Source organism: Psittacula echo (assembly GCF_963264785.1).
Source record: "Psittacula echo genome assembly, chromosome: Z".
NCBI classification, from domain to species: Eukaryota; Metazoa; Chordata; class Aves; order Psittaciformes; family Psittacidae; genus Psittacula; species Psittacula echo.
The window spans coordinates 22007252-22027915 of NC_137742.1; the positions used below are offsets into that span (position 1 = coordinate 22007252).

The following is a 20664-nucleotide window of genomic DNA, read 5'->3' on the forward strand; positions in this document are numbered from 1 at the left end:
CCTCCCACTTGGAACACTGAGCAAAGACTCAGTCTATTTCAGAAGCACCCTAAAAATCACAAGTTATATTCCTGCTAGTTCTAGTAATTACTGAATGTAGAAGGAGGCAGATCTTAAAACATTTCCTTGACTGACTTGATTTGCAGCTGGAGGAGGAAACAACAGCAACAGTTATTACTTTCCCAGTTGGATAGTACAGGAGCAAAAGAGGGGAGATTTAGCACAGCCAGTGCTCTTCCCACTACCTCCTCTTCCCCACTGTACCACAGCAGCAGATTTAATGAAGCATAAGCCCCAAGAGAGGCTCTGTGGAGTTTCTTCCTTTTGTAGCAATAGGGGATAGTGATACCTTGATTGAAACTTGGTTTCCAGAGTAGTTCCTGAATAGTAAAACTGCACGTCACTCATTGATCTGGAAAAATCAGAGTGAGAATCTAGCCCGTTTTGAACAAGGTCTGAAGGATGAAGGTACTTCTCCAATTTCTTTTCCACTCTATCAGTTAAATTATTGATCTGCTCACTTCAAGCAGAGGAACGTGGGTGGCATCCAAGGTATTTTATTAAGGGTACACTTGTATGAAATATAATGACTTCAGTTTGCAGGGGTTTAGGAGCATTTAATTCTTTAAGACTTGCGCAGCATTAAAGCCACTTAATTTTACTCTGATTTCCACAAACAAGAAAGCTTACAAGCTAAAAGCAAACCTCATTCAAACCTAGTTTCACTCAGTTTTCAGTGAAAAAGCATAAACCCTCACTGAACTAACAAACACTAAGAAAAAATTCCAAAACAAACGAACAGAAAGAACTGGAGTGCTTAGTCAAACTCCAAGTCAGGTGAGTTTTGCATGAAGCTGGTAAGATGTTTACTCAGAACTAGGCAGTATAATTCTTTGGCTCCTTTGTATTACTCAAACCATATCTGAAACTCACTACTCATTGTCTTAATTAGTTTCATAATTTTTAGTGATGGTTTGGATTAATCACACACACACACAAACACCCCCTGAAATACTCTGCTATTTAAATTCACTTAAAGAGCAAAAAGAAAGCTACTACGTATGCCACGAATGCAACTGAACCAGTATCTTTTGTAGGGCCAACCTTGAAATAACTCTTTTTTAGGTAGGTTTTTTTTTTCTACATCCCCTTCATTCCTTCAAGCTCTCACATAAGCTTTAATATTTTTCTCCAACTTTATAAAGCAAGATGCAGAGAATAAAAATAAAAATGTTTTAAAAATAAACTTTAAAATGTCACTATTCCGGAAAAGCAATACAGGTATTTCAGTTTACTCTTGCCAAGTACTAAGAAGGCAAACGAATGGAAAGGCTCATGTCAATAGATTTCAGTTAATTACTCCCAAAAATGTGTCTGGATTTATTTATTTATTTAGTGAAGCAGTAGATCTATCCACTACCATTAGAATGAATAATAGAGTTTATTTGCTTCTTGGAAACAGCATTCAAAAGAAAATTACATTCTCCTGTAAAATATATTTCAATTACTGGACAGTTTAATTAACACATACCTAATTGTAACTTTGTCAGATACAGACCAAAATTCAAAAATATAGTGCATTGAAGCTAATTAAAGTGTCAAAATTTTTTAACATGTATGAAACTATGTATATTTTATTAGAAAGTTAGGAATTGGTATCAGTCAGTTTTTCAATAAATTCTTTTTAAACAAATAAAGGATAAACAAATTGTATTTAATTTTTTTTAATATTTAACTTTTTTAATATTTAAAAAAGTAAAGGATATGGATGTAAATTATCTTAAATTATATTTCTGGTAAAAGGTTTCTTAATTACTTGCTTTTGATGAATCAGAAATATTAACAGTTTGAATAGTAAAATATAATTTTGCAAGTCAGTGAATTATGAAGGATAGAGGGGAAAGTAGCATTCATTAGTGCGGGTAAATGAGTGTGAATATTGCCAATTTAATTTCCCATCTGTAACTCTCCAAAGTAAAGGCCTTTATAGAAGGATATTAACTTGAGATATAAAAAAAGTTTTAAAGTGTTATTTATCAAAATTGTCATTTGTTACTTGTGCATCTCATACTCGATGAAAATATTAACGGCTTTATTTACTAAACTTGGCTCGTTTTGGTTTGATAGCCCTCCAGCTAGAACCACTAGGAGTTTTTTCTGCTGTCTTCATTGAAAGTTGGATTGTTCAGTTCATATTTGAGCTGCAAGTGAACATTATTTGAATTGCAATATTTGCCTGAAGCCAGTATAATATATCAGTTTCAGGTATGCTCCAAAAATATGAAATTTGTTGGCTGAAAATTCTTTCACATTTGTCAAATGAATCACTTGCATAAGAAGAGGACTGCCCTCCAGAAACAAATGTGAGAGATCTCATAGACAATGGTTTGCACAATAAAATGCCATGTTTTTCAGGTTAATTATTTTACAAAAATGGTGGAATGCTTTGATCCTATCTTATCACTCTAGCTAGCACCCACATAGTTCCCTTCAACCCTCTCTGTCCTCTCACCACTCTTTTCAAGCAGAGAGAAATAGAGAAAGATTAAATAATTAAAAACTACTTTTCAGTCCTTAAAAAAACCCAAGCAAACCAAACAAAAAAAAAGAGAAAAAAACAAAACCAAAGCCACCAAAACCCAAATCAACAACAAAACAAAAATCCCCACCAAAAAAACCCACAACAAACAAACACACAAACAAACAAAAAAACCCAGAATCTGAGCTTCTCCCTGATATTTGCAGGGTTTATAAATCCTATAGGAATGCTAACCAGATCGTGACTATCCAAGGGAGCAGTCACAAACAGCAGAAGCTCTGAAACTACTCCCAGCTCTGTCTCTCTTGGGTCAGCGTTCACTGGGTGCTCTAGTGAAGGCTGACCTTTTAACCCATTAACAGAGCCTTATCAAGGAAGAATAGTAGACTTAGACACTATTGCCTCTTCTAGAGCAGTGTGACTACGTGCTTGTGTGAACATGGCCTAGTACAATCGGGACATGTTAAATTTGTGCTCAAAAAGGGATTAAGATGGGGTCAGAGATACTGAAATCTATCAGTGGCTAGAAGCTATTGTTAGCAAGTAATTAACATTTCAGGATTAATGGGGAATACTTGTAAGGTTTTAAATGTGCATATTTGTTACTGCTGGATTGAGGGTGTGGGTCTCGACTTTTGGGTTTTTTTTAGATAGTGAATCCTTCAAAGAATTGTTTGCATATTCAGTATCATGAGGGTGTTCATGATCAATTATAGCAGCTTTCCATACACATATGTTTGCGAATACTTTACCAAGAACTTGTGTAATCTGACATCCTTGCAAGAAGCAACAACTCTTGAAATATCTGCCTACAGAATAAAATAAGTACAGGTTTATTTTCTTACTATCTGTTAGGTATCATAAAATATGGAGTACTAAATTTTGTCCTAAGGTTCTGCAAACAGCTCATGCTTCAGGGAATCAGGACTTTGAGTGCCACTGATCACTCAGACAGTGAAATCATCTGGCTTGGATCTAATTAATGATGGAAAGCTAATATTCATTTAATGCTGAAGAAAAAAACCCCAAACACCAGTAGCTCAATTCTTATGATTTCTCTAAGTGAGATGTAATAGTGGGTAAGAAATCATAATCCACTTACTGCTTTAATTACTGAAATAATTGTTAACAGTAAATGCTGTCATAAATAAAAACTGATGGGTAGTTTCAGCTGAAATCATTGAGAGAAAAAACCCACAACTATATTCTTCAAGTGAAGCTTGTGTTCTCAGTTCATACTCTTACACCATTCTGTTGGCAGCAACAATATTCCAGCTTTGTTTTCCTTTATCCATACTACCTTTTCCAAAGCTTTTTACATTCTTCAATAGGTTGTCCCCTTAATTCTTAGTTAAGCTCATTATGTAATTGATGTTTACATTTAAGTGACTATGTAGCTATTAAGCATCTTACAGATCTTGATCTTCCCTATGGAAAATGCTATACAGGAAAGGAATGATGGTAATTTAAACAGCTTCAACAGCATTATTTAATTATTCTCATCACAGTTCCTTAGCACTCTGTGCTAGTTCAGTAATACTTTATGGACATTTTATAAGCCTTGACATAATGTGGAAAACTGGTGCCATAGTTGTCCATGAGATTTCTTTGCTTGTCTTCACCGTGCTTCTTGGTAAAACCTTTACCACAATTAATCCTGGATTATAAGTTTAATTTTCTGTGTTTTGCAGAGTGACAACATTTCTCAAAATATCTTCAAATTGCTTCTAATCTATCTGTATTTTTAAAAGTATTTTAATTTACAATTGAACAAATCAGATAAAACTTACTTAATTCCCTTGTATTAAAGTTTCCAGTCCTACATCCTGGAATCACACTGATGATCAGCAAAAAATTTTTATTTGATTTGATTTCTAAATAGGATTTAAAGCCAAAAGAGATCACCCAAAGCAATTCCTGTCATTGTAATGCTAATAGCATCTCATGAATTGGTGCAAAAGAGAGTAGCAATTGCTACTGCTGTATTACAGGACTAGCATGAATATGACTTCTGTTATCTCACACTATCATCAGGCCTCATTAGAAAGCAAACTAGAAAGGCATTGCAAATTTTTTTTACTGACTATGCTAACACTCTGAGACTGAAAAAAATATTGTATTGCCAATGGCACCATTTTTCAAAAGTCTGAATTCAGATGAAAAAGTTTTAGGCTTGGATCTATCTGACTTAAATCATGCTTAGCTACCTAGCTGCCAGTGGAACATATTCAAGTAAACAAACAAAACCTGAAATATTCTTAGAAAATTGCAACATCAACAAGTGTATTTCAGTTATCTTTGAATTATGTGTTCTCTGACTTTACTATCGAGATTATCAAGGGCTACTTTCACTCAGTCCTCTTAAAAGTCTTTACTTTTCTGGATTTTTTAATCACATGTCTGTTGCTCATCTCTACTTGTTCTTTGGTAGATTGCTGTCACTACTATTTATGGCAGTTATTTGGGTTTTTTTCCAAATTCGAGGTGTATCAAAGATAGACAAAATAACCCAATAGTGAAGTTACTGTCCTCAAATATAGGGAAAACTCCTACATCTAGCAACTGCTACCAATTCCTCACCTTTCTCAGAAATTACAGATTGACATCAGCAAGTTTTGTGTAAGGGCAAGCACGCATTTGCAAGAGCATCAAAGGAATAATGGATCCTCAACTCAGCCCACAATTAAAATGCCATTTACATTTTAACTGGGATTTAGGATGCTTGAGTTCTATGGAGATCACAGAAAGTGCAATGGCTATGATTCTATTACTCACTAAGGCATTCAACAAGAAAAATCTTAAGAGGTGAGGACACTAGAACCACAGAAAAGCTTCTAATACAAAGTCAGTACTAACCAGTGTTGCAAGAAATCAGTGACGCAGCTGCTTCTCAGGGTAGCAACTTCTACTTCATTTTGTGCAGTTCTTCTCTAAAAAACTATGACAGAATACATCTAGCCTCTGCTTTACCAAGGAAATCAATGACAACCATCTGAAATACAAGCATGTTAATGAAGAGCTTAAAGATTTTTAAGCTACCAGAGAAGTCAGCACTGCTTATTTTGTTATCTTAATGCTGGGATTTTAAAGGCTTTTCCTATACCTCCTTCATTTTTCATTTCCTCACCCACTACAATGAAAATATCATATTTTATATGTTTTTAAATAATTGTTATTTACTTTAAGTGAGCATGCCATTTATACTTAACAGAGAAAGTCTTACGATTTTTTTTTTTCTGTTTTCAATTAAGGCTAAATTTACAGAACAGTCTCCAGAGGAAACCCCAGACTACTGATGACTTTACATTAATCTCCCACACAGCTTTTAGTACCTCTGTGTAGGCTGCATCCTGTCACCATTTAATTAAACAGGATTTTGTCACCATGTCTACATGAAGAACAATCAGGCTTTGACAGTATATTCTACATCAAGATATTTTAGCATCATAAAGATACATCATATTTTATCATCAACATAAAGATGACAAAAGCACAGTTATTGTCCAGATTTATACCAATTAATCTGTGAATAAAGAAGTACAATTATATATTTACATTTGATGAAGAAGAGCAGTTGTTACTAATTCATGCATATATAACAAATGAAGCATCTCAAAAGGAGTATTTAGGGCTAAGGATTATTTCATACATTATACTTTTGCGATTATAAAATCAAATTAGATTTTTGAGGAAAATTACTAGGATGACATCAAGTTTTACCACTGATTATTAGATATTTTGATGCAGATCTCTCTGTGTATACAAAAAAAAAAAAAAAAAAAAAAAGTGCTATTTACATCTGTACTTACATTACCCAAAAAATAGATGGCAATTCTTTTTTTCAAGAATTGCACAAAAGTTTTTAGAATTTCTTTGCCATAAAACAGCTTGGAAACGGTGGTGCTGAATATCGTATAAGTTACTTGATGCCCTGTGTAAGTTACTCAATGCAGACTACTCCATGTTCTCCATCGATCATGCACTTTTCCAGTGGTGACAATTTCAGAAAAAATTGAACGCAGGGCTTCTGCCAAAGTTGAAGAACAGTTGCAAAAATTATACAGAACATGAAAGAGAGCAATCTTGCATTGTTGCAGACCAAGAATGCAGAATATGTATGATTAATAGATGGTTTAGACAGTGATAGAGATTATAATAGGCACCTATAAGCATCAAAAGATTTAAACATCTGGAGGAGAAAGGAGATATGAGCCAAAACAAGGCAACAGAACGGAACTAGGAAAGAAATGTTGCAGCAAAGTTGCAGTCAGAGAAATAACAATCTCCTTCAAACTTTTCAGACAAAGTTGTCATAAAAATCCAATTGCTTGGAAGACCACAGTACTGATTTCTCTCCATTGAAAAGTCTCCATCTCTGCCTGTTAAATGAATTTAAGATCGTACATAGCTATCAAAAATTATCACTATACATTTATTTTCTACTAGGGACATACTGACATGTCTAACGTTGGATCTGAGAAGACCTTTTACTGTAGAGTCTATGTGGTTCTTCAGCCACTTATTCGCACCTTTTTCATTGTAAAACTGTTCCATTTAATCACCCTATCACCTATACCAGAAAAAAAGACCAGAGTTATATTTGAATTAAAGAAAATTGTAGTTGAGAAGAGATGTGTCAAGACAGAACAGAATGAGGCCATTGCATAGCCATTACTTGAGATTGCCCAGAAACTTATTTTGTTGAAAGTAATAGCAGTCAACCAAATCTTACTCTATCATATGGAGCAGATCCACTGATAAAGCTCACATTTTTACTCTGTACTTAGAAGTTCAAGCAAGACACCTATGAAAAACATCTCATAAAATTGGTTCACTGCTGGGAAAGAGGTGAAACCAGAGTTACAGCCTTTCATGGCTTCTCTCTTCTATATTCTTTGCTGTTACAAGAACTAGAAATTATCTGCCCTTACATTTTTGCAAGATAATTTTGAAGTTCTTTCTTTTTATCTCCATTTTATAACATTATCCATTTTAAAGACCATTTTAAGTAAAGCAAAAATTATGGTACATTCAAGTCTCAAGAGAATCTGATCCATTTACTTTCCAGAGAACTAATGTTGAGCCTTTGTCTGAAGTGAAAGGGGAAACTGTAACTAGGATGTTTAAAAGAATCAGAAGAAAGTTTGGAGCTTTAGACTAGAAACAGAAAGTCAGCAGATGAGTAAATGTACTTAACAGGCTGTTTTCAGAGAGTACACCTAATGTAAAATTTGTATGTGGAAATCACTTTCTATGCTAGATCATTTCAAAGTATCATTTTGACTACAGCTGTGAAGAAATCAACTTCCTCCTGTTTCCAGAATATCCCATTTATTCCCTTGTGTTCCAATCTGGAATATTATTCATTGTCTGCTCTATGAATTTTCCTTAAACATTTCAGTGTGAATGAAGGCATCATCTCAATAAATTCAAATCTCGCTTTCTGTGTTTGAGCTGTCTACTGAATAAGAGACTATATTTTCCAGATAATGATAAATGGCTCCAGAGTAAAGAGATATATTAAGTTTTGTCTGCAAGAATACAAAATATATTTTTCTCTAAATAAAGTTTCAACAAAAAGTGAAGTCATATAATGAAATAGCATTTTGATGAAAGTGTTGCATTATAAAATATTCTTTCTATTCCGACAGTGTAATCCTGCAAGTGAAATGCATTATCACAATTATCTAAAATATTCTATATGTATTTGGATGTGATATTGTACACTATGTAAACATCAAGTCTTAGAAGTGTTAAATGTTCAAATTCCAAAGTGAGATTTGTAATCTGCATTAACTACATCATTTGCTAGTAATGTGAAATGTTACTGTAAATACATTCAAATGATCTAACTTAAATTTGTAACTCTAAATCTGTACTTACCCAGTCATAAAACAAATGAAGGCCTTACTAAGCATATGCTTATGTACAAATATAACTTTTGAAATAGATTTATGGTTACTAATGGTCTGAACATGGATGAAAGTTCCTCTGAATCAAGTGGAAGGAATGCAAATGTGATGAACAGATGACAACAGTCTAGAAAAGAAAACCTGTTACAACCCTTTTTATGTGAGAATGGCCATATTTAGCCAGACCAAGAGTCTTTCTAGCTAGCATCCTGTAACCCTTACTGGCCATAAGCAGATACCTGACAAAAGAAAAATAAGACAGGCATAGCAGATACGCTTATCAAAGCAGACCTTCTCAAGTAACCTCGTAAACCGATGAAATTTCTTCTCAGAGGATTTCCAGGTATGTTTTAAGTTATAAACAGAATCTGGCTATAAAGTAACATACTTATGTGTCGCTATATATATAAAGTACTACAGAATAGTACTATAAAACAGTTATTATGAATTGTGTGTACTAATTAGGTTATGCAATCAGATGCTTGTCTCTGTGCAGTATTATACTGAATCAGGAAATGTAAGAAATGGTGACAACAGCTTCATTCATTACATAGCCCAGATCCTTTCCTGTGCACCACCTTGTCACTTCCACTGATTTAGAAAAAGAAACACATGAGAAAAAATATAGTTAATAATCAGTCTCAGTAGAGTTGATACAACAGTAACTGCGCACACAGACCTGCAGAAAGATTGGGTGATGTAACTGCTCAGAATTAATATTCTTCTACTTTGATTCTCATTCCCAGGTGTGCATTGGCTGCTCAGATGCTAGGCGCCATTCTGCACACTCTCATACAAAGGGCCTTTAGGCTGCTCTGTGCTTTCCTACTTTCCTACACCAAGACAGCTTGGATGGAATTACCCTAAAGTCTGGATTCAGCCCCAGCTGCTGGCTGGATCACCCTCTTGAAGTGATTCCTATCTGTCCCTCAGATTTATGTGCGTATAAGATTTCTTGTACAGGTTTCTTGTATTTGTAAGCTGCCACTGTAGGGATGATTGAAATGCAAATCAGAAAGAGCTCAAGACATCAATAGTGGTGAAACCAACGTAATGTGACAATTTCCAGCATGAAAAATCCTCATAAGGAAGACACTCTGTATTCCTCTAATTGGATAAGCTTTCTGATAAGCATTTTCAACAGTGAATCACTATTTTCAGTTTCACACAATTTTCAGTAGTGTGTGATATTGTGTTTGGCTGATTGCCTGAAGAAATATTTTAATATAATGAATATTTTACTAGTTAACCGCTCAAAAAAAAGGCAATACCAGAAAAGTATAAATCTTTTAAAAACAATTAACATAATACCTTCTCCATTTTTGGTACAGAAAGTAAAGCTGATCTTAATGAATTTCCAGCCTTCCCTTGCGTCACTGCAACTTTAACCAGTTATATAGGAGCAGTCTTACTTTTTGAGCTTTCCTTTGCAAGATGAGCCATTGTAGCGTTAGGCCTTGGCACCTATAATCATCTAAGAGGAAAAATGAGCTACACATTAGGAAGAATCATCAAGAGAAATCATTTAAAGAGATAACTTAGCAAATACCAGTCTTTATATATCTACAGTCAAATCCACTATGAAACAAGAAAACAGTCTCTCCTATTCTGTTTAACACAACAGCACCAAATTGTATGAATGCAAAAGCAGAGAACAAAGTACAGTCACATTAAAGAATCCCTGATTTTTTTTAATGCATACCAGAATGTAATAATAATTGAAAATTAAATAATATTTCATCATACAAATCCTACATAATCAGACAGTGACTCACTTTCTTGTAGTACACTGGATAAAATGCTATTGAAGGCTTAGAAACAATAGTAGGACACCAAATTGTCTGAACAAGGAACTTGCGATAGAGATGAAATTCAACAAAGCGTGAGTATGGGAGGTGGAAGAAGAAACACATTTCCCAGGAGGAATATGGCGGTATCACCTGGCTTTTCAGCAATGACATCAATAAAGTCAAAGCTCAGCTGGAAATGAACCTGGCAATGAGATGAAGGGCAACAAAAAGGTACATCAGAGGCAAAAAGAAGAATAAAGAAAATAAGGGCCTGCCAGTGAATGTAGTAGGCAACCAAGTGATGAAGGACATGGAAAAGTATTAAATATGCAAAACCTTCTTTACCCTATTTTACTGCCCTCAGGCCTCCCAGGTCACCTTGTCCAGATAGAAAGTTTGGGGGAATATAAGGTACCACCCATTGTAAGGATAGGTCATGTCAGGTTCTGCTCAAGTAATCAGTCACATTCAAATTCCTGATACCACATAGAATGCATTCAACGGTGCTGACAAAGATGGTCAATGTCATTGTGAGGACACGTTCTATTTATCATCGCTGAAAAGCTGTGATGATCAGCAGAGGTCCTCAGTGGCCTGAAAATATTTGATGGTAAGAGCATCTTTAAAAGAGAGAGTAAGAGGGCTTGGGAAACTGCAAGCTGCTCTAACCTCACCTGAAATGTTGGGAAGGTTATTGTGCAAGTTCTCTTTGAAGTAAGTTTTAAGCACATAGAAACACTTAGCATAATTTTACCAAGGGCAAATTAGATGTGATGAACCTGATTCCCTTTCATGAATAAAGTCCTGGCTTTGTGACAGATGAGCAGCAGCAGCAAGGTTTCTGACAGACTTTCACTGAAACCTTGTAGCTGAGCAGGAAAGATATAGACTAGATGAGTGGACTAAAAGGGAGACTGCAAACTGGTTGGACTATCTAGCTCAAAAAGTTTTGGCCAAGTGGTTCCAAACTTCAGCATCAGTTAGGGAAGAACAGACATCCTTAGCAGTTAATACTGGAGCCAAGACTAATTAACACCTTCAACAACTATCTGGACAGTAAGATGTAATGCACACTCAACGAGTCTGTAGATGACACCAGAATGGTGGGAGCACTTGATATGCTGGAGGACTGCCATTCACAGTGCCTTGGCAATCTGGAGGAATGGCAGGACAGGAATCACATAAAGTTCAGCAAAAGTTAAAAGTAACCTCAGCTCACCTTATAATCTGCTGTTACCTCACTTTTAAAAGTTTATCTCAAATTTTATCTGATAATTATATAACCTTGCAATCAAAGAGGACTATACCATGTTTTATATTTTTTCAGATGTATCTACTGATTAAAAATAACCATTTAAAAATGCCTATTTTAAGTAGTACTTGTACATTTTTTCCTTAAATTAGAAAATACATGCACACATACACTTACTTATCCACAACTTACAGTAATGTGTGTTTCCCTTCTGTGCTATATAAATAATGGTTTCGAAGGCCAAACAGGTCATTTTTATCATTGAAAAGACTGAAGTTTTACTACTAGTGAATAAAATGTTAGCATTTGATAAAAATTCTGATTTTTTTAAAAAGGATTTCAGAATGGCTAATGCTGGACTAGACACAGTACCTGCTGTCCTCCATAGCATACCTGTACATCAGATCTAAATCTGGCAGATCTTAATGCTAGGCATAAGTTAAAATAATCCTTTTCTTTGGAGATGAGAGGCTGGAGTTAAGTGTCAGATATGAAGTCTTCTATGGTGTTAAGAATTACTATTATGTGAGTATTCTGGTCTGGGCCCTGCCACCTTCACAGCTTCCTTACCTCTCTAAAGCACCCAGTCAATAAAAGTCTTGACCAACAGAATTATTTTTAAGTTATTCTCCAAAATTACTCTAGCATACATATAGCAACATATAAATTGTTGATGCTGAACAAAAAAACAGAAGACTTGCTTGAAAGCCCAGGCTTGAATGCCACAAAACTCTAAAACTTCTAAAACCCGTTTAACTTTACAAATCTCCACTGATTTTTCCCACCGATAGATTTAAGCTTACATACTGACTCAATTTTGGGTTTCATGCCAATTAAATATGCTTTTCTTTCTAACAGATACTGTAGTCAGATAGAGTTCAATGAGACTGAGTCAATATGATGGAAACATAGGTTCCATGTGAGTCTGGATGCATACAACAGTTACATGTGTAACTCCTAATAATAATAATAATTAAAAACCTTCTCAGACCTGGTCAATAACATTCTCCTTGGCATACTGAAATAAACTTGAGGCTTTTTTTCTTTTTTCCCAAGTTCCATCCTCAGCTTTCTAACATATAGCGTAGGCTAGACACAAAGCCAGGAACCAGAAACTCTTGAATTATATTCATAGTTTGATTACTTGTTTGTTCTGTAGACTTGGCCAGTTCCACTACTCCATTGAGTATGAGTTTTCTAATGCATAAAATGAAAACAAAACTACTTACTTACTAACTGATCTCCCAAAGGCAACATGTGGGTTTGCTCATGTTTATAATGCTTTTAAAATAAAGAAATCTGCAGTAAAAATGCCAAGAATTATTGCACTATTCTTCATCATTCTTAAGTGGCAGGTGAGTCAGGGAACACAGCTGTAGCTGAAAACAGCCTAGACCCATGAGAAGCTTCCTAAGAAGAGTTACAGCATGGCAGGCGCAAGATCATAATTCTCAGTTAAAAAATAAATGAAATACCAATTTTTATTTTTTATCTTTTATTATTTTTTTATCTTTCAGCACTATGTAAACCGTAGTTCCCACTTATTTTCACTACATATACTACCCTACAGAGTTGCAAATTAATAAATCTGAAGGGCAGCTTTACCCTAGATTTTATATTTACTACACGTTATTCTGCTAAGGTCCAGTTCCCTTATCTTCATCATCTCTCTCTAACACTCTGTTCCTTAAAATAATAACCTAGATTCAGAACTCTAACTGTTGTTTTAAAAATACTTTCCTGGTATAGTAAGTGAATAACTGCAAAATTATGGCTCAGGATTCACACATTTCAGTCATTTAACATTTGAAAAAGCTCTCCTGGCCCTAACTACAAAAGGCAAAATCTAGTCTTTGAGGTATTACTCTGACAGGGGAAAGACAATGAGTGAGCAAGTGATAGACATTAAGAAACATTTGGTTTGCAACTAGGACTCTCAGTCTGTATTGTGATAGTATCAAACTTGCATTGATGATACTAATAAAAATTTTCTAATATTTCCTTTCAAAAGCAGATATTAAAAAAAATAAGTACATTTTTAAAGGGCAGAAGATAAAACTGGGGATAACTTTAAATCAAGTTTTTATTTGATTTCCAATAGAGAGAGTTTTGATTGCTTCTTTAATGGATAATAAAACACAAATGTTTTTAAGCAGTACAGTGCCTATCTAATCCACAGAATTTAACTTACGGAAAAAAAACTAATAAATTAAGATAGAAGGAACATTGCAAAAAAGATACTTCAGAAATCAGCTATCATGTAAGTCATTCTTACAGCTCCCTAAAGTTTCATAAACATGCTGAAATACACATTTTCAGTTGAACATAAGCAATACAAAAGCAATTTAAAATAGATCTTACGTTGTACAATGATAATAATTTCTCCCAAATGATGTTTGAGCAAAGAATATGGTAAGTAGTTAGAAGAGACACTATATATACTGAATTACAGATAACTAAATGAAACACACAAAAAAATGTTTCATATATTTTTATATTGAAAGTCTTTCTAACCACATCTCAGTTTCAAAATACATTTTGCTTTCAAACAAACCTTTCAATGAAGTCTACAGAAACATGATATACTGTTAACATTTCTGGGATTTACATCCAATGAACATTGCATTTCCCTTCATATTATGTCAGTCATATGTATTTAGAGGACAGAAGAATCCCAGCAGCAACTGAAAAAGCCATACTTTCAAGGGAAAATAAAAGCCTGCATCAGACTCTTGATACCTTGAATCTGTACCACTGAGAGTGCCATTGCACTTCATAGTGTTCAATAAATGTGGGTCTAGCCAGCTCAAAAATATGAAACCTGTCCACAATTCTATTTTCTTCTGAGTTAATGCAAAGAAGTAGTTTCCATCACAATGGTGACTGAAGAGACTGCTATCATATTTCATGAAGCTTTGGACAAATCAATATAATCATTATATATAGATATGACCAATTGTCCTAAATCTCATCCAAGTGTTTGAAGGAAGAAATTAAATTTAGAGTATCTCATTTGCTATCACAATATAAATATTTGCTTGAGTATTGAATCAGGGTGGGATCTGTGGCTATTGGGCAAAACAAATATACAAGAAAGTAAACCTTCTTTGAAATAGTTGCTATAAAAGAGTTAAGATCAAATATCTTAAATCTCCTCAAACAAATAAGTTCCCATGTAGAACAGTCCCCTGCCCTTTTAATACCAGCTGTTTTGGCAAAAGCAAAAGTATTCTTCTATCAGTACCTTCCTGTCTGTATATCCCATCTTAAATGGCATCATAACTGTTTGTTATCTACATCAAAACCTTTGATAAACTTAGTTACAGTTGCTTAAGGAAAACTGCCAAAATGTAAAACACATGGTCACATGCACACTGCAAATAACCTAGCTTAACAAAACTTACAGTAAAATACAGCATTTATTATTCTATATACACAAGGTAAATATACTGCTTATTAAAAACAAAATAAAATAAATAAAATAAAATAAAATAAAATAAGAACTAAAATATCAGAAGCAATTGCCTGCCTGTTTCAAATCCTCCCCATAGAAGGTCTGGCAATTGTTACATTTCATAAATATAACTGTTGCTACCAGCTGCAGGCTGAGTCTATCAATTTGAAGCACTAGGTTTTTATATCTTCTGTTAGCAAACGTAAGCTATGAATCTTCATCTTAACAATGATCTTTATTATTGTCTCAGTTTAGCCTGAGTTAGAAAAAATTGGAATCTGTCTCCCTTCATGCATGGAAAGAAATAAGAAGGGTGAAAGGAATGATGAGACACTTTGCTGTCTCCTTAAAGTCAGAAGACTAAGAGTTTAAAAGAGGTTGAAAGATTTAGAAAAACACTACTGAATAGTTTATTTCTAATTTTTTATATATTCTGCTGTGTTGTTTGGGAATTTTTAAGAGCTTTTTTTGAATTAGTGTAGCTTGGTCATACAAAGCTAACATAAAATCAGAAATGATCCTGAGACATCCTAACGATAAAAAGAGAGAAAAAATGAAAAGAGGAGTGTGTGTGTTTAAGTGCATGTCCAGTAATCAAATCTATATTTTATTTTAAAAACTACATGCATTGCCACTGGTTTTAGCTTTGAATCACAGTGTAAGATGCTTTATAATGTTATATTTGGGGTCTTTGAGCATATTCCTTAAAAAAAAAAATTTATAATTTATAGTGTTTTCAGTGGTGGAATTTTTCCACATCAAACTGAGTTTCTATAGCCCAAACGTTCTTCTACCTTCACCTACCCACTGAAGACAGAGGTTTCCATTTCTCAGCAGCACATTTCCGTACATGCAAAGGCAAAGGAGGTAGGCATTTCCACAGACATAATCGGTTCCCTAAGTTTGTGTACTTTTACAGAGACAAGATGCCAAATAAAACGATAGCTTCTTCCAGCTTTTCTGCTGGCATTACAAGCACTTAAACGGGAAATGCATAACTGCTTGAGAGAGCTAATAACTGAAAAATGGCACAAAAGAGCTAGAGAAATTTAATTTCCTGAACGATATTCTTCCTGTAGCAGCGTAATTGCTCTTTAGCTAAGAAGGAATCATAAAAGCTGAAGATTTTATATTACAAAGAAACACCAAAATTAGAATTGCTTCTGCTGTTCTGTTCACTTTTGGTTTGTTTGTTTGCTTTAACAGCCTGGCAGTTCCGTTCAACAATCTGTAGATCTGCTGTTTCCGAGAGTCTCTCAGACATATAGTTACTTGGAGATAAACCACTTTTTGTCCAGTTCCAAAACACATTATACCAACCACAGGATGAATATCATAGGCAGGACACAAAGCTATCTCTTAATGCCTATGACAGATTCTTAGCCTAGAGAAGCCTCTCACAGAAGCAATCATTCTCCAAGTACAGCAGATAGCCACCCATAATAATTAGTACATATTAGGTTTGTTAGTTATCCAAATACCCTTCAAACTGTCTTGCTTGCTCTTGCACATTTCAATCCAGCCTAGAAAATAATGCAGTTTCCAGAAATCTATAATCACTTCGATGTTTTCATAGGACAGAAGTAATATTTTTCATTCTGCTTTCTGATCTTCTATCACATCAGAAGCATACATTCTTTTTTCACTTAGTGTTAAGAAAACTAAAAAACCAGAGTACCCTCTGTGTATTACACAGTTTACACAGGACATTCCAAGTCCCATTGAAGTTTCAAAGCCAAATACTCTAAAATCTGGAAAAGCCAGGAATCTGAAATGTAGTCATTCCACCTATACTTATTTTGCTTCTGTATCTCAGACCGATCTTCCCTCCAGCCTCCATGGATAGAAAACAAAAAAATCATGACAATTTATCTTCAAAACTTTACCAATTGACATTATATTTATCTCTCCAAACAATATTTACGTTTGTAAACAATCTAAATATTTATATGCTTCTATGGATGTAGTCACTATTTCTATAAGCATGTTTCAAGAATTGATCCCTATAATTCCAAAAAAAAAAAAAAAAGATACCTATATGGAAATAAGATTTGGGGGTCATACTAAATTTAAAGTTAGTATTAGATGGTTTTGGACATAGCAACCTGATGAATACTTATATTTTTGTCATGCACTGCAAGTCATACATTCTCTTCACAGTTGCATTATTCAGAATACAATATTGTCTCTGAAGATATATCCAAAAGTTCCTAAATCAAGTCCTGCATTTCAGCTCTCAGCATGTTTGCCTTTCCTTTTCCTTGTATATTCTCAGGTTATCAAACAACTGCACTGCCACTGTCACCATTGTAAGGAACAATTTTACACTAAACAATTCACATTTTGGAAAATAAACACAGCAAATAGGATGGTTTTAGAAACATTTAAGAACAGGAAAGTTTACTCTAAAAAATGTGCATAATGCAAGAAGCCACAGATGTAATATGAAGAAACTATAATACAAATCACTATAACCAAATATGTCCAACTATTTACATTTATAATAGTGTAGTTATACAGGAGTATGCAAAAACCTCTCATGAATCCTTGAAACTTGTTTTGAAACTGTATCATGTGAAAACTTGTTTATGTATGAAAAGGCTCCTATATTTATTATGTTTTAAAAAAAATTATTATTCAAGACTCCAGAAGTCTACTTTCTGAATATATAGTGTTAGTAATGTTCAGAAAAAATACTTTCTACTGTTTGTATTTGGACATGAACAAAAGATTTACAAGCAGTGTTCCCAAGTGGCAGGCACGAATTTACATATTAATATTTTGTTCTTCTTTTTCACTTATTTAGGGGATTTAGGAAAGAAATAGATTCCTGTTCTAGAAGCAGCATCTGCTGTCCTGCACCTGCCAGTGAAAATACCAAATCAAGAAATTGCTGGACCTTACCTGCTGGACTCAGGAGATGTAATAGCAATGAGAGGAAGAATCCTCAGTGGAAGGGTTGTGGGCCTTGGGATAGCGTCAGTATCATTCTTTTTATCCCAGTCTGCCTGTTCTAACTGTCTGAAAGCCAGGGGTGGAAGCTGGATGTTACGGGATGATAATCTGCGCACAAGATAGGGCTCCATTCCCTGGGAAGACTCTTCATCCTCAGTGCTGTGATGAAGAGCTTCTTCTGAAACCTATGATCAATGCAAAAGAAAATATCCATCATGTAAGAAAATACCTATAATGTTAATTTGATAACTCTTTTAATTCCTTTTCATAAGCTACTTTCTTACAAATATTATTTATACTATCATTATTGAGAAAATGAAAAGAATGAAAAAATTCAGTAAAAGGTTTCTAGGGTTTAAACAATTCGGGATTTTAAAAGGAAAGACAAAGGTATTTTATTATGAGATTAACATGCTACTATCTAAAATGCATACTCATACCTGTAGAGAAGACAACTGTCGCCTGCATTAAGCGAGTTTCTTTCCCACAATATGCTTGCTTTGCTACAGGTTATCATCTACCTTTTGGAAGAAATGGAAGTCCAAATACCAATAATAAAATAAAAGTAGTAGTCAGAGATTTGCAACTATACAACTCTCAATGTGAAAAGAGTGGAAAATTAATGTTAAATTCTCTCAGCTTTTCCAATTCCCATCTTTCTCTCTTGCTCAAGGCAATTTCATGTTAAATAGTAAGTGACAAATACCTAAAGCAAACACTGTAGTGCTTAGAAACAGTGAATATCAGAACCTCCTAAGATCAGCATGAAATCTGAGCATTAATAAACATTATTGTTTATTTAATCATCTACACCACTGGTAATATTTCATGTGTCATGGAATAATGGAAGACAATCAGAGAAAGAAATCTCCAAGTATATGGATTTGAAGGAGAGAAGATGTCTTCAGAAAGTTTTCAGAACTTTTAACAAGGACCTCACCATTGTGAGAGAAAATTGTCGAAGAATTACATTTCTGAGAACACTGATATTCTGAGAAGCCTGTTGTAATAATAAGAAGAAATTGGCTTTTTTTTCTCCATGTCTTACACAGTCTTTTACCATTACCTGATAAATTCCCTAGCACAGATATTACTGTCTGCACCTATTGACTTGATTACTTTCCTTTGAAGAAACCCAAGTTCTGAGCAAGTCAAAAGATTTCTTACATCTAAACTAAGAATCAGGAATACAGCAAATATATCTATGTATTATTCCACATAGGCCATGCATCAGTAGCTTCACAGTCCCATTACAATATTTAAGATAGGTACACTGAGTATTTGCCTCTGCCAAACTAGAGTTCACAGGTGTATTATAGTACACATGGTATACCAAATAAAGCAAGCTATACAGTGTCCACAATTTACAATCAAACCTCCAGTTACAGCACAGATATGGCTTCAGTTTGACCTCTCTCATGAGGGTTGATACACACCTGCAAGAAAAGCTTGCACAGCAATGTATTTAGGTGTCCTTGCCCATGGGATGATCTTAAGCTTCTTTCCAACCCTAACCACTGTATGATTCTGTGATTCAGTGCATGCAGGGAGAGCCATTAACGAAACACCTTTCATGATGAGTACCTATATGGGTTTGCATGGCAAAGTTGTTGGGTTTTTTTTGGGGTGTGGGTTGAGGTGAAGCTACAATGATGGCTTCTGTAAGAAGCTGCCAGAAGCTTCTGCCATGTCCAATAGAGGCAATGTCAGCCAGCTCCAAGATGGACTCACCACTGGCCAGAGGCCAAACCAGTGACAGGGGTGGTAGCGCTTCTTGGGCAACATAGGAAGTGGAAAAAGCTTGTGTGCAGGAGCAACTGCAGCCAGAGAGAGGAGTGACAGTATGTGTGAGTGTTGTGGTTGAAGCCCAGCCAGTAACCCAGAAACCACGCAGCCACTCGCTCACTCCCCTCCCCTTTCCTCCCCCAGCTTCTGAAAGGATGAGGAGGAGAATGGAAAGAATGTAACTCCCACGGGTTGAGATAAGAACAGTCCAGTAACTAAGGTATAACACAAACCACTACTGCTGCCACCAATAATAATAATGATAAGGGAAATAACAAGGGAAGAGAATACAACCACCCACCACCCGCCAAACAATACCCAGCCTGATCCAAGCAGTGATATAACCCTTCTGCGTAACTGCCCCCAGTTTATATAGTGGGCATGACGTGCTGTGGTATGGAATACCTCCTTGGCTAGTTTGGGTCAGGTGTCCTGTCTCTGCTTCCTCCCAGCTTCCCCTCCTCCCTGGCAGAGCATGAGACTCAGAAAGTCCTTGGTCAGAGTAAACATTACTGAGCAGCAGCATAAAAACATTGGTGTTATTAGCACTGTTCCCAGGCTGAAAGTCAAAACCACAGCACTGCACCGGCTACTAAGAAGGAGAAAAATGATTGCTACTGCTGAACCCAGGACAGTATCCACCCCTTATTCCATACCATTCATGTCATGCTCAGATCCCACATTTTCAATATGCCATCACTCTTATCTCGTATATATACGTATATATACATATACACACATACAGAGATCATTCCTTAGTGCATGGACCAATCCCTATAAAGCTGCTGAGTTCATCTGGTCCGTGATGTTGGGCTCTATCTCTTGTAAGAGTCTTTCAGAACAGGAGAGAGGGAGTGTGATGTAGTCAATCTGTCAGGCCTCTCCATATTTGTACTTCAGCCATCGTCCTCCATACCAAAGAAGCTTTAACTGCTTGGCTTGCTTAATTGCAGCACGTTTCACACTCGCAAATAACC

General features: G+C 35.2%; 1 protein-coding gene across 1 annotated transcript in view; it reads right to left on the reverse strand.

Annotated features, from left to right (window-relative positions):
- PDE4D (phosphodiesterase 4D) overlaps positions 1–20664 on the reverse strand; it is a gene marked incomplete at its 5' end in the record, with an annotated part of 509165 nt that overhangs the window by 416166 nt on the left and 72335 nt on the right. The window contains one exon of the mRNA XM_080636843.1: positions 17852–18087. Within this exon, the coding sequence (XP_080492969.1) occupies positions 17852–18087 (236 nt within the window). The remainder of the gene's footprint in view (positions 1–17851; positions 18088–20664) is intronic.